At 43.9% G+C, this 15,525-nt stretch overlaps 1 protein-coding gene across 1 annotated transcript; it reads left to right on the forward strand.

Annotated features, from left to right (window-relative positions):
* The first annotated feature begins 516 nt into the window (after positions 1-516).
* Positions 517-1,825, forward strand: LOC123452552 (protein FAF-like, chloroplastic). The gene has a single exon (XM_045129215.1). The coding sequence runs from the start codon at positions 517-519 to the stop codon at positions 1,660-1,662; it is 1,146 nt and encodes a 381-aa protein (XP_044985150.1). The 3' UTR covers positions 1,663-1,825.
* The last annotated feature ends 13,700 nt before the right edge of the window (positions 1,826-15,525 follow it).

Here is a 15,525-nt window from a genome sequence, read left to right on the forward strand (position 1 = left end):
TTTTGTGCAAAAAAACACAAATTCAGCACCAAATGTTACCCCCAATTTCATCCCAAATTTGTTTTTTCTTTCACCCACAAAACACTGCTGCTCTATTTCGCATGAAAATTGTTAAGCATGTTTACGACGCTAACATGAATATCCACAAAAGAACAGAGCACAAGACAGTGGGATGCTTGAGCCGAAATGCCCCTACCTCATCCATTGACATCCATTTAATTTACACTTAATTTACATCCACTTAATTTACTACTACAAAAGGAAGGAAAAGATGGAATGTACTTTCTAGTTTTGCATCACACAACTAGAGCCGTCGAAATAATTATGGATGGATGGATTCATCCTCTGTTGGGTTTGGACGGCTGAAAAGGCTTCCCGCCTATAAATATACCCTCCCAACCCACCTCACCACCTCACTCATCTCACTCGCTCACTACTTCTCCAACACTCTCTACATCAAGTAGCCATCTTCTTCTTCTTCTTCTTCGGCTGCGACCTTTGTGTAGATCGTTCGAAATGACGGTGGCGGTGTGCCATGTCATGCCGGCGCTGGACGTCGCTCCTCCTCACACTCGCATGCCGGCGCCGATGCCACCGCCGGAGCAGCTGGACATGTGGGGCGCCATCAACGGCTGCGCCACCAAGCCCGAGCCTCCGGCGGTCAAGCCCAAGAATGGCTACCCGATGGCGACGGTGCGGCGGTCCATGAGCCAAGAGAGCCTCAGCCTCTGCACCGAGAGCCTCGGCTGCGAGACCGGCACCCGCGGCGACTTCCTCGACCTGGCGTCCCTCCTCTACGCACCGCCGACGACCGACGATGCCGACTTATTCTCGCCGCCGGCATTGCAAGAAGACAACGAAGAGGAGGAGGAGGTGATGGGGGAGGTGATACTTAGGGAGGTGCAGTACCACCGCGCTCGGCCGCAGCGCGCGTTCCCGCCGCCGCTGCCGTCCATGTCGCGCCGGGGCGGCGACGATGCCGGGCCGTGCCTGCGCGTGCGCCCGCACCGCCGCGACGGCCGCCTCGTGCTGGAGGCCGTGGCCGCGAAGCCCCAGGGGTACCTCCATGCGCAGCGCGAGGGCGGACGCCTCAAGCTCTGCTTCGTGGACTGCTCCTCTGTTCGCGGACACCAGAGGCAGAGCACGGTGCGACCACAGCATGAACACCAGAAGCAGAGCATGGTGGTGGAAGCAGAGGAGGAAGAAGAGGAGGAGGAGGACGAGGTGGAGGTGGTGGACAGGGGCACGGTGGTGGAGGTGGTGGCGGCGTCCGGCAAGGCGCAGCGGTGCTCCAGGATCGTCATCAACAAGTTCGTGGGCGGCGCGCCGGCCACCACCGACGACCTGAACGCGATCCCATCCCCATCGCGCGGCTCCAGAGCCGCCGAGGAAGAAACCGCTCATCCAGCGACGCCGGGGCTGCGCCGTGTGCCGTCGTCCACGACGACGCTGGCGGCCGCGGTGGCCGCCGCGTCCACGGGCATGCAGCCCGGCGAGGAGGACGAGGAAGATATCAACGACGTGGAGGAGAAGAGCACGGCGCTGCTGTTCACGTCGCGGGTGGGGGATCGGGAGGAGCTGGTGCAGAGCGTGCGGCGGTGCCGGCAGCTCCGGCAGCGGCCGCTCTTCATCGTGGAGCCATACTCCATCGTCGCCGCCTGATCATTGATCCAAATAAGATGCCCGCCATTGCTAGTAGTTAATCAATTGATCAACAACTAAGATTTTCAATCTAGTAGTACCTAGCTAGTTGTTGCTAAGATCATCCATCGATCGGTCAGTATGTAAAATGTAACTTTGTTCTTGATGTCCTATCAAATTGAGTATCAAACTATCATTATGTCTACTCGCTCGATACATGTTTGATTGAGACAATGTACACACCTTCATCGGATGAATAGGAATAACGACATATATTGTTAAAATGATGACGTCAAACTTTTTAATACATTACTTTATTAAATTTGATCTATAATTAATAAAATGATGGTGACTGCTACAGATCAGGCGGATGATTTCTCCTCAAAATCATCCGCCGAGCCAACCGTTTGATCTGGCGCAGTGGACGTCCGATCTGACGCACCACCAGAGCCGTCGGATGCTATCCGGATGGCAACATCGAGCGCAGCACCTAACAACAACACCACAGTGAGCTCCATTGCAACCTCCGGCGGCGAGACAAAGCTGCAACGCATCACCGCCGGCACTGGTGAAGCTCCATTGCAGCACCGAAGCTCCACTGGATCCGCATGACGCCGGCGATGCGCCGGCGAAGCTCCATTGCAGCACTATTGACGCTCGCAGCCCCACCGACACTTCATTGCAGCCCCGAGAAAGGGGGTGAAGAGATAAGGCCGGATGGGGCTGAGGAAGCGATGGATGTGGCCAAGGGGCACGTGTCAAACGCAGCGCGCGGTTTATGTCTCATGATAATTAGTCGGTTGATTTTGATGCTTTCCCTACAATTATTGTATGCATCGCCTAGATACGACATCAAATGAATAGGAATAACGACATACTCCCTCCGTCCCAAAAACTTTGTACTAGCTCTAGTATAAAATTGTACTAAACTTGAGACAATTATTTTGGGACGGAGGGAGTATATTGGTAAAATATATAATACTCCCTCCGCCCCTAAATATAAGACATTTTAAAAATTTCACTATAAACTAGATACGGATGTATGTAGTCATATTTTAAAATGTAGATTCACTCATTTTGCTCTGTATCTAGTCTACAGTGAAATATCTAAAATGTCTTATATTTAGGAACGGAGGGAGTATTTGAAATGGAGATGATTCGATTCATACAATGTACTTCCTTTGTAAACGGAAATGCAATTCGGCTCCCGGGAGCACGTGCTCCTGCCTGTCAAAAATAATTTTTGAAATGTCAAAAAAATCCCAACAAAATTTTTATATGTTTTTCTGTCACATCCAAATGCTATCTGAAATTTTTTAGGCAAAAAGTTCAAATATTGTAGCCTGTGCAAAAAAACCTAAATGAAACACCAAATGCTTCCCAAAATGTCATTTCAAATTTATTTATTTTCACCGACGAAACAACACTGTTCCATTTTGCACAAAAATTATCAGGCATGCTTGTGACACTAACAAGAACACCCATAAAAAAAATCAGAATTTTTTGAAAATATTGAAGTATAATTTTTTGCTGCTAGCTTAATTTTTGTGCTCCTGGTTTCTGCATGCCAGGCTTTATTTTTGATGCACCGGCCACTACGGTACCTTCATATATATGCTTCTAGCTAAATAATTAAACTAATGATACTCTGTATGTGCCAAAAATATGGTATTATCATTACACCTATAATATTGGGGTGCACAGACTAAAGCACCCTTAAAGTATAGACGTTTAGCTAAGCCTAGCCGGCCGGCCTAGGTATTCCATGGAATATATATTTGTACGTACATAGGGTCTTTAATTTGCAAATTGCCTTTTCTTTCTTTCTTCTTCTTTGACTCCGCATGCATATATTAATTTTACTCCCTTTGTAAAGAAAAATAAAAGCACTTAGATCGTTTTAGGGAGGAAATACTTAATTAAGAGCATGTTCGGTAACCCTCCAGCTCCGTAAAATACGGGAACGGACGGAGCGGCACTTCTACGACTCTCATAAAATACGTTACAGGCTGCCCGCTCCGCTCCGGCCGCTCCAGGAGCGGAGAGCTGCCGAACAGGGCCTAACTAAGATCAGTGAGACTGTGAGAGGCCAGCTAACTGCTAGCAGGAGTATTCCATCCTTTCTGCTTCCCTGCCCTTCACCCATTTGTCATTCCCTGGTGCTCTTACGTAGAAGTACTACTTAAGTACATCGTGGTCGACCATTGGAATCTAGCATTTTCACTTCTGTTGTCATGCTTAATACTTTGGTAATTGGCTCTTACAAGGCGGATTATTCGCCCTGCGTTTTTCATACTATTGTCAACTCAATCATATCCTTAAGTATATGTAGTGTAGGACAACATATGTCGACCACTCCCTTGCCAAAAAGAAAACATCGGCCAACCATCAGAATCTAGCATTCCACTTTTGCTCTTGTGATTAATACTTAACTTCGCCGTTATGCTTACGATGTTGCTTATTCGCCGTTCAACTCTTCATGGTATTTTCATCTAAGCGTCATCCTTCATAAAAAAACCTATCGACGAGTTTAGAGTATATTCCCCATTTTAGCGTGTATTGTGGACAAGTTACAAATTGTACCTAGTAGAGCTAGTACGCGAGTATCCTAGGGCTGAGTGTAGGAGGGTGAAATGGAGTCGAAGAAGATCTTATGGCATCCAAGCTTAATTTTTCAAACCGGATCGGACCGGCGGTCCCACCAGAAGAAACTAGAACCGAGGCATCATCTAGTTTTTTAAGTGTGTCGGCCTTTTAAATAGACCGAAACCAGCAAAATGTCAACAAAATCATCGGCAAACCAAGAATCAAACGTTTGACATTGATCCACCACATGCCTATAGGCCCAATACCAACTGGGATACCTACAGTTAGTGATTATTAATATATTACCACCAATATTGTTTGCATTAATTCAACTAGAGGACGGTATTTAGAAAAAATAACTTCAATTTTCCAAAAAAATTGTCGCTATTGACCCAGTTGAACGTGCAGTACGACCATGTAAAAACATAAACAGGTAGCCTCAGCGGTTCAATTGTCTGTCTGGTTTTCTATCACTGTTGAACCGGTACCTGTAAAAATATAAACTGGTAGCCTCATTAATTCAATTGTTAGTCCGTTTTTTAGAACTATGCCTCTATGTCTAGGGGGTTATCGAAGCAGCATGAGACCGACAATTGCCATAAACTAAGGTGGAAGAACAACACCTCTAGTCGCGGGTGCTAATGATCGATAAAGATGACAACGATGAGGAAATTATGTGATAGGTTGGTCGGCTTGCACTAAGTGGGGGTATCTAAAACACCCATCGGGAATCCTGCCGCTTTACTTTCTTTTGACTTGCATTTAGCAAAACATATGAGGTTGCTCGCATAGTCCTCAATAGGCAAAACCCAAAACCCTAGTCGTTGTGTTACACAAATCTAGTCATGCCACTATCCTCTCACATTGACTCCTTTCCCCAGATGCCAGCTAGCAAAGCATCCTCGGTCTATGGTGGCAATGGGCGTTGGTTCAATCCCGCGTCATGATGACATGGCTCCGCGGTTGTGGGAGTAGCGGACCTAGTGCCGATCGCACTACAAGAAATATGGTCGACAATGACCCTCCTTTTTGGTGATTGAATCGTCATTATTTTTAATTTATGACCTTCTTATGACCAAAATGAGGAGGTCCAAAGTTGGCCGTCAATAACGAACAAACTTGACCTTTCTAAAGTTTTGGTCACTGTTTTCATGACCAAAACATTTAGGTCATGGCCAAAATTTTGGTAATTACCCATGTGCCTTATCCACGTAGGATCTGTCATGGCTAAGCTCATGTGGCATCATCCATGTGGCAAACATATGATATGGCAGAAATAACGACATCTACCACACGTCACATATGACATGGCACGTGTTCGGATGCAATAAAATTAATATAAATTTTCAAGCCCAATGGGCCAAGCCCAAAAATTCTGGCCCATAAAACTTTTTTGCATTTTGTTGGACCACACGTTATATGCAATACATTATTTCCACAATATATTTCTGATCCATAATTTACTGTCATCCTCACGAAGAAATTATTTGGTTTAATTTTTCACCCATCTATTTTTTTATTGTCTCATCTTTTTACACAAGAAATTTGAACTAGGGAAGTATTATGAACATAAAGTTACTATTTTTGTGATATGCACAACACATCCAGCTACTGTACCGACTTTCATTCCCCAATTTACAATTACACAGATAAATTTTCCAAACTAAAATTGCACAGCCCGGACAAGTGGTATTACACAAAACATAGCCTATTCAGCATTGTACCGACTTTCTAAAACCTCTAACATATGCCAAATTTCTCACAAGTAGGGCTAGAAATAAGATTAGGATGAACTAATCATGCCTTCAATTGTAATTCATCATGAGAATGGGAATTAAAAAAAATAACATTTCATTGATATATAATTAGGACTGGATGCTACATATTTCTTTTATTGACTCAAGTCACTAAGATAAGATTTTTTTACTTGTAAATTTTAATAATTGATACTTCATGAACCAAAAAATATGTGGCCAACAAGTTAAAATTAATGGAAAACATCAAAATTACAAGTTCAGTAATTGTATTTGACATATCCATATTATAAATAGCATTTTTATATGGTCATTAATATAGTATTATAATTATTATAAATAGCAAAATAAGCACTTAAACCTGCATTTACATATTCAGATAACATATGTTATTTGATGTATGAACCCCAAATTTATACAATTAAAATTACACTTCAAAGCCACATGGAGACCAACTTGTTTTTTGGTGATGGTTAACACATTATAGAGCAAAGTACTTCTCTAAACAAAATATCTTCAAAAGTTAAGAAAAACCAAAATCATAATGCTCCATAGATTGTCGGTTCCCTAGGATCTATCTATGAATGGCACATCTTAGTATTTTTAAAATATCTTTACTTAGGGTTCTAGAGTTGACAGGTTTGTCAAATATATCGATAGATGCCCTCTGGTGTATGAATTACTACTAAAATATTAGTCACTTCAAAATGTCAGAAAATCCATCACAAGTAGTTTACCTAACAATATAAACCATGTACTATTAATGGATCATATGGTATAAAAAAAATTTAAAATGTCATATGTAGTAATCACCCATGGTGGACCATTTTCGTTCATAGCCGTCTCACATGAATAACCATATGTCATTTAGTCCATGATAGATGTGATTAATGGTCAAAAAAATACTTATATGGATCCGCTTCTATTGACAATTTTTTTAAATGCTTGATATGTAAAATGTCTTGTGGTCCTATCTATTTAGTTAGCCAATCATGTATTTAAATCCTCTGTAACTTGAGATTTTGATGATCTAGGCAACCGAGGTAAATGGTAAAAGCTTTACATATCTGACAATTAGATAGGGTGCAACAATTGATGGAAGTGCAAAGATATGGATTATATCATTCTTAAACCACGAAAGTTATTAGAGTATGGTGTATAGCGCACCGGGCACGAGTGAACTCAAATCCAAACTTTGATGTCAAAACAAATGTTATTTATGAATTGTACATGTTAAGTGAGGAGACAAATTTGCACCGACGGACTTACCAAACCATCATTAATAATTATGGAAATAATTAAAAAATGGGTCAAATAAAAAAACTTGTTCATCAGTAATAATTGAATTAGGGATGAAACATAATAAGTATTATCTCCGTCCTAAAATGTAAGACATTTTTTGCAGGCTAGTTCTTATATTATAAGGCAAAAGTAGTACAGTCTAAAAGATTGTACCTCTATCTGAATTCTGGCACCATCATCTACAAGCATCTTGGATGTCTGTAGCCATCATTATCTTCTTGAAGTCATCTTTGTGGTGCTCCTCTTCGTGCGTGGTTTCAGGCGAATACCCATGTCTCTATTGCTATAGTCAACAACAACATCGCGTGGCGTTGTGACCCTCTTGTGCATTGTCAAGGAGATCAGGTTCCTTCCAGTCAATAAGCGATGATGTATTTGGGTAGGCTTGGGTCATTGCTTGAAGGTTCTTCGGCATTGACGTGGCGTGGTTTCATATGCATCATATATTTTACATCTGATCTTCTCGATTGCGTCCCAAACCCCCTGCTCGTCATCAAAATCGGTGCTCCACGGCCTGGAGCGAGAGAGCAGACGGCCCTATCGTTCGAAGGTCTGGCGAGGGAGTTCTGCAATGGCCAATGTTTGTTCTGAAGCAGTGAGCCTTCTCTTGCACGGTGTCCGCAGATGCTCTGTGTTCGGCCCCTCATGTGCATGGCGACAAGTATACCTGCCCATATCTCGGGCCCCTCACGGCGGCAAGTATACCAGGCCCGGCCCGTGGGCAAGGATGGGTCGGGCCAGGTCGAGCTTTTTCGGCCGGGGCGACCGGGAACACCTCACACTACGCCCTAGTATACCTAATCTTTATGACAACGCCCTTAGGAGGGTTGAATGGCACCAAGTGTCGCCACCGGACAGGGATTTTTAACCGAAACATAGGCACGAAGACAAGCACCACGACGATTTATTCAAGTAGATAACAACACCCACGAGTATCGCCCTCATCAACAACGAAGCACCGAGCCTTCGCTCGGTAGCTCTTCCATGCCACCAAGAGGTCTTGAAGAGGTGCACGACGATTCTAAAACCCCAGTTCCAGATCACGGCGCAGCCACGACCAACAAAGGGCTCACCCGAGTTACCCGCCGCCACGCCTCTTGCTACCCAGATTGGCCAACAAAGGGCTCACCCGAGCCACCCGCCGCTACACCTCTTGCTACCCACACGGCCAAGAGGTATAGCCATATCATCCTAGCTAGTAGGGTACAATCTTTAGAGGGGTGCTCCACCAACTCAAGTGAGAACAGAGGATATACATAAGCAAATAAATAAATTCTGCCCTACAGAAACCTTGTGCTAGCACACAGAATTAAGCTAGAGCTAGCATTGTACTCCTACATAAGAAACGAATCAAGCCTGTAGACAGGTTGATGGTACTCAATTTGATAGGACATCAAGAACAAAGCTGCATTTTACATACTGATCGATCGATGGATGATCTTAGCAACAACTAGCTAGGTACTACTAGATTGAAAATCTTAGTCGTTGATCAATTGATTAACTACTAGCAATGGCGGGCATCTTGTTTGGATCAATGATCAGGCGGCGACGATGGAGTAGGGCTCCACGATGAAGAGCGGCCGCTGCCGGAGCTGCCGGCACCGCCGCACGCTCTGCACCAGCTCCTCCCGATCCCCAACCCGCGACGTGAACAGCAGCGGCGCGATCTCGGTTTCCTCCTCGTCGTTGATCTCTTCCTCGTCCTCCTCGTCGGGCTGCATGCCCGTGGACGCGGCGGCCACCGCGGCCGCCAGCGTCGTCGTGGACGAGGGCACCCGGCGCAGCCCCGGCGTCGCTGGATGAGCGGTTTCTTCCTCGGCGGCTCTGGAGCCGCGCGATGGGGATGGGATCGCGTTCAGGGCGTCGGTGGTGGCCGGCGCGCCGCCCACGAACTTGTTGATGACGATCCTGGAGCACCGCTGCGCCTTGCCGGACGCCGCCACCACCTCCACCACCGTGCCCCTGTCCACCACCTCCACCTCGTCCTCCTCCTCCTCTTCTTCCTCCTCTGCTTCCACCACCATGCTCTGCTTCTGGTGTTCATGCTGTGGTCGCACCGTGCTCTGCCTCTGGTGTCCGCGAACAGAGGAGCAGTCCACGAAGCAGAGCTTGAGGCGTCCGCCCTCGCGCTGCGCATGGAGGTACCCCTGGGGCTTCGCGGCCACGGCCTCCAGCACGAGGCGGCCGTCGCGGCGGTGCGGGCGCACGCGCAGGCACGGCCCGGCATCGTCGCCGCCCCGGCGCGACATGGACGGCAGCGGCGGCGGGAACGCGCGCTGCGGCCGAGCGCGGTGGTACTGCACCTCCCTAAGTATCACCTCCCCCATCACCTCCTCCTCCTCTTCGTTGTCTTCTTGCAATGCCGGCGGCGAGAATAAGTCGGTATCGTCGGTCGTCGGCGGTGCGTAGAGGAGGGACGCCAGGTCGAGGAAGTCGCCGCGGGTGCCGGTCTCGCAGCCGAGGCTCTCGGTGCAGAGGCTGAGGCTCTCTTGGCTCATGGACCGCCGCACCGTCGCCATCGGGTAGCCATTCTTGGGCTTGACCGCCGGAGGCTCGGGCTTGGTGGCGCAGCCGTTGATGGCGCCCCACATGTCCAGCTGCTGCGGCGGTGGCATCGGCGCCGGCATGCGAGTGTGAGGAGCAGCGACGTCCAGCGCCGGCATGACATGGCACACCGCCACCGTCATCTTGAAGAAGAAGAAGAAGATGGCTACTTGATCTAGAGAGTGTTGGAGAAGTAGTGAGCGAGTGAGGAGGGTTGGGATGGTATTTATAGGCGGGAAAGGAATGGTGAGGCTTTTCAGCCGTCCAAACACAACAGAGGAGGAATCCATCCATCCATCCATCCATCCATCCCTCCCTGATTATTTCTCTGGCTCTAATTGTGTGATGTTTGCAAGACAAGAAAGAACATTCCATCTTTTCTTTTCTTTATTAGCACCAAAAAACACTACTAGCAGTAAATTACAATACAAGCACTTGTGCTTTATTTGCTGTCTCCACTACTTACAATACAAGCATCTTGGAAGTTCAAGTTTTATTAGGTTTTGTGTCGCCTACATGCTACTTTCCGGCAACTGAAAACCATTTTTTACTTCAAAAAATTGCACATTACCAAAGTTCACACCAGATGGTTTAATCCTTATTACTATAGCACTATTGCCACACACAACAAATGCCCATTTACAAACGTCTTCTTGTCTGGTAATATCTAGCCTTTACAGACATGAAGTATCTAATGCTCCCTGATAAGCAGTAAATTCGAAAAAAATAGTAAACAAATTTAAAAAATCGGAACTTTTTGGTAAACTTTGAGGAATGCTTTGGACGCTTATAAAATTTGAGTATGAAATGACATTGGCGGAAGTCGTGGCAGATAAATCGATGCTCCAGAGTTGCTACTAATTTTGTGAACATTTTGGAGTGCTGATTTTCTTTTTTGTCATGACGTCTAGTTTTGTTATTTTGTGCTGAAATTTACTGAGCATGGAAAATATTTGTAGTTTTTGAGGAAGAAGTTTTGGAATTGTTTGGATTTTCTACTTTTAAAAAAAAAATCCTGTTCATCATGGTGCATTTGAGCTCGGGATCAGAATATGATTTTCTCATATTTAAGCTCTTTGCTCCTTTTTTAAAACTTTCTAAATCTGTGTGTGGTGGTGGGCTATTTTATACACCTTTCTTCTCTTTTTTCTCCTTGATTAATTATGATTTTGTCTGTGGTGGCTGGTTACTGAGAGGTCGAGCTAGATTAGTGGAAACGAGTCCCCCAACATACACCACCAGGTGCTAAGCATGAAATATGGGGGAATGCTCATCACTCATTATTAATTTGTCTCCTTTAGACTGCTTTAACCAGTCAATTAATTAATTCGGCAGTTGCATGCATGCATGCATCACTGATTTCATGCCGCCACACAAATATCCTCCTCTGATTCCCCAGCCTAAGGCAGCTTACTTTGTTTTGTTCCCTCTTAGTGGCTAACATAAAGTAGATAGTTCCATATTGCATCATGCCCACCAGCTAGCAAACTGCTTGATCCAAAACTTACTGAGTGCATACCATCCTTGATTATATACTGGGAGCATCTGGTATTGACAAATCCATCCACAGGTCGGCAGTAGTGCTTTGGTTAATCAGCAGTAACCTAAATTGCATGCATAAGGTAATTAAGTGCATAATGCAAATGCAAAATATAATTATATATGTATGCAAGTCGGGAGGAGGATGAGATGAGCAAGATTCCATCCTCTTTCCAGCTCCTCTCTTTCTGGCTCCTTTCCATCGATATGGAATAGAATATATGTGCAGGAGGGTGCATGGGTACCAAATTGTTCCAATGATTTAATCATTCTCTTTTCTCCTCCTCTTAATTCTCTTCAAGTGGTACTGTAGTCCATACTTATAGATGTCTTTTAGTTCTCTTGGATATGGGTGCATAGTCGTGTCTATTCTTCTATCTCTTGCTATTTTCAACATTGGATCAAATTATTCTAGTGCTGCTTCTACTTCAAGCCAAATACCCATGCTTTCAAAGCAAAAATAAATATCTTGTTTTCGCATTGTTCTAATGAAAACTACTACTTTGTCCCTTATTCGCTCGGAAAACTTCATACTTATATGAGGAAGTGTCGATTTTGATATCAATCCCCTTTTACACAAATTAATAAACTAGCTATATGACTAAGTAAAATACTAGACATACTATTTTGGCGAACACATCAGTTGCTCTGCTTTTTTGTTAAGAATGGGAAAATGTTAAATCAATGGTCACAATTGCAACCAGGAAAGGAAGTCAAGATAGAGGGAAAAAACTTAACACAAAGATTTTAAAGGGAGCCTCTCGCCGAACTGCCTCTTGTGGGAGGCCAACATCCTCTCTAATAAGAAGAAGTTTAAGACAAATAGTATTCTTTATAAAACACAAGATAATTAAGTAGCTATATGGCTAGCTAACTGTACGTCATGTTTTTTTCAAATATCATAGGTACTATGCTTTTTAATTAAGGATGAGGGAAGTTGAAGGAAGTCAACAAGGAGGAAAAACACTCAATACAAGGACTTTAAGGGGGACCCCTTATCGAACTGCCTCTTGCAGGAGGTTAACATCCTCTCCTATTAGACAAGCATGTAAAATATTCACAAATCCTTCAGTTGCACCCCTTCAATAGATGCCAGATCATGTAAAATCGAGCATCAGACCAGTTTTTCGTTCTTTGGTATTCAACCTTTGAGGGATTACCCCAGCATCGTTAGATATCAGTAATTTTTTTCAACGGTGTGGAACATCCAACGTTGGTCAGGTATGGAACAATTCAAAACATCCTTATATGGAGCCCATATAAATTACCAAAATGAAAATAAGGTAGCAAAATGCTTTTGAGGAAGTAAAGTCTTCGTCAAGCTGATTTCGACGAGCCAGGTGTATCCACATGGCGCAACCGAGATCATTGTCACAACCTTTTTTAATATGGAACGACGTTGCACCGCTTTCTGTTTTACACGTCGGTGTTCCTCCACCGTTCGATGTGGCATGATATTTGATCAGATGGCCCTGGTCGACCGTTGTGTCCTGGCTTTGTGCTCTAGTTGTCCCTTCCGAGACAAAAGAAGATGAAACAAAAATGAAACAAAAACTGGCTTTAGCTAGTTGAAAAGGATGGTTCGATGGAGATGGAATCAGAGGAGGCTAAGCAAAGCAAAGCAACAGTAGTAAAGGCCAAACTAACTAAAGCAAACGACAGAGAAAGAGATTCTTTTGCTTGCTTAGCTCGGCGTGGGGCCCATCCACTCCCAGAATGGAACCTGTAATCTAAATTGATTGGAATGAGATGCATGGAGAACAATTGCTGATTTCATCGGGGAAAGCTATGTGCATTGCTTTCTTTGTTACTTATTTAATATATTTCGTGGAGATGTAGGATGTGTGCACTTGGGGTTTAGTTATACTTTTTGTTCGAACTAATAACCCACTGAAATCAAAAGTCATGAAATGTATATCCCCTCTGCGCGTTGTTGATGTACAATGTTGATGAATGATGAAGTGTAAACCTGATATCAAGGGAAAAAGTAATGGAAAAAAATCTATCCAAATTAGTTTTCCTTCTACATTTTTATTGTTGATGAAATATGAACCTGAAATCTTTGGCAAAAAAATGTCCACTTCTCTGACGTGCAAGAAACAAAGTAGAAGGGCCAGATCTACAAAAATATAAACTGTATGTGAGTACCATATTTTTCAATTAGAATGTCACAATTAGCTCCCTCTCTTAAATCTAGAGACAGTCGAAAACTAATTATTTCAAGCCAGCCATCAAGGCATGCAACAAGAAGCAATCCACTTTGAGAGCATAGGATGTGTGCACTTGGGGTTTAGTCATACTTCTTGTTGGAACTAATAACCCACTGTTGATGAAGTGTAAACCTGAAATCATGGAAAAAATAATGAAAAAAAAATCTATCCGAATCTGTCTTCCTTGTACTTGTTTATTCTTGATGAAGTGTGAACCTGAAATCTTTGGCAAAATAATGTCCACTTCTGTTCCGTGCAAAAAGAATAAGGTAGAAGGGCCAGGTCTACAAAAATGTAAACTGCATGCGCGTACCATATTTTTCAATAGTCATTAAGTATAAACAAGAAAAAAAAACAGCTAAATTTACATGTGTTATGTTATGTTCCAAATTCTAATATAAAGAGGAAGACCAACTTCTGACGAACGAGCGGAGCGAGGCCCGCCGCCGGTAGGCTTGGGCCGAAGCGGAGTGCAGCGATCAGTTGTATGGATCAGGGTTGATCTAGGACACATGTGTTATATATACCTCTTGTAAGCCGCCGCACGGGATAAATCGATCAGTTGTAATCCCTGGCGTTTGTAACCTTTCCCGATCATAGTGAAGTTTGGTTGGATAGTGCCCGTGGTTTTTTTCCCTTCGTGTTGAAGGGGTTTTCCACGTTAGAATATTATGTCTCTTTGCTTGGTTCGGTTCTTCATCGTATAGATTGTATGTCCTATCTCTAACAACATGGTAAGAGATCATCAATGGGAAATATATACGGAGATTTGATACATCTTCTAGAACTTCTCTGAAGGAATCTGGGCCTGTTCATATGAATATTTTTTTCGTATTTTGATTGATAATTAATTTCTAACATTCAAGAAGAAAAGGAAATTGCTTTGATTAACTAAGCACGAAGGAGTGCATAGGAAAATTAAATATATTAGTTTTGTTCCGTAAATAATAAAGCTTCATCATTAAATCCCTATAGATGGTCATAATTAGCTACTTCCTCCGATTAAAAATCAGTGCCGCATATTTTCGACTAAGGCTGAACTAACCTTGATTCAAAACCGCGACACTTATTTTAAATCGGTGGGAGTACCATTTTGAGAATTAGAACAAACACTATACACAGCTAACTAGAGAGAAGTAATAATGGCCCTGTTTGGATATTGTAACTTAGCTAGAGGTTAGAGTTAGTTTCTAGCTCATGACTAACCTTAATCTAACTCTAGCTAAAGAGGTGTTTAGATGATAGGGTTAGATTGACAATAGTTGTACTTGATGGAGAGAGGAAAGTGATTTTTTAGTGGGTTCCATGAGAACTAGCTCCAATTAACACCTATTACCTGGTGGATAGAGAGAGAAAAGTGACTTTTTAGTAGGCTCCATGAAAACTAGCTCCAATTAGCACCTCTTGGGTGGGCTAGTTTTTTTTAGATGGGTTAGATGCAACTAGCTCCAATCTAACCCTCATATTTGGATACTTTAGTGCTATTTGAGTCTCAACTAGCTCAAACTAACTTTAACGTATGGATCCAAACAGGGCCAATGTCACAATTAGCTCTTGCTCTTCAATCTGGAGACGGTCGAAAACTAATAATTTCATGTTGGGTATCTGTGGTGTGCAAAGTTCCCGGGATATGCTTGTTGTTCGATCAAGGTAGTAGTATGGGTCACACTTTCAACTAAGTGCATGAAAAGACGTAAAGATCTGTGTGGAGCATCGGAGAGGAGGGGCATGCATACATGTGCGTGGATCTCTGCAAAATCTCAAGCTAGGCATGCGGTGACAGTGATGATATGTAGGGTGTCAGCTCCTCGGACCAACGCTCACACCAAACCATTTCATTGCATGCAGCACGGATTCCGAGGCCGGCCTACCTACAACTAAAGTACCATTTCATTACATTTCTTGAAGCTAGGCATGCGGTGACAGTGATGCATGTATAGACATGCCAA

The sequence above is a fragment of the Hordeum vulgare genome, chromosome 5H, assembly GCF_904849725.1.
Source record: "Hordeum vulgare subsp. vulgare chromosome 5H, MorexV3_pseudomolecules_assembly, whole genome shotgun sequence".
Taxonomy (NCBI): domain Eukaryota; kingdom Viridiplantae; phylum Streptophyta; class Magnoliopsida; order Poales; family Poaceae; genus Hordeum; species Hordeum vulgare.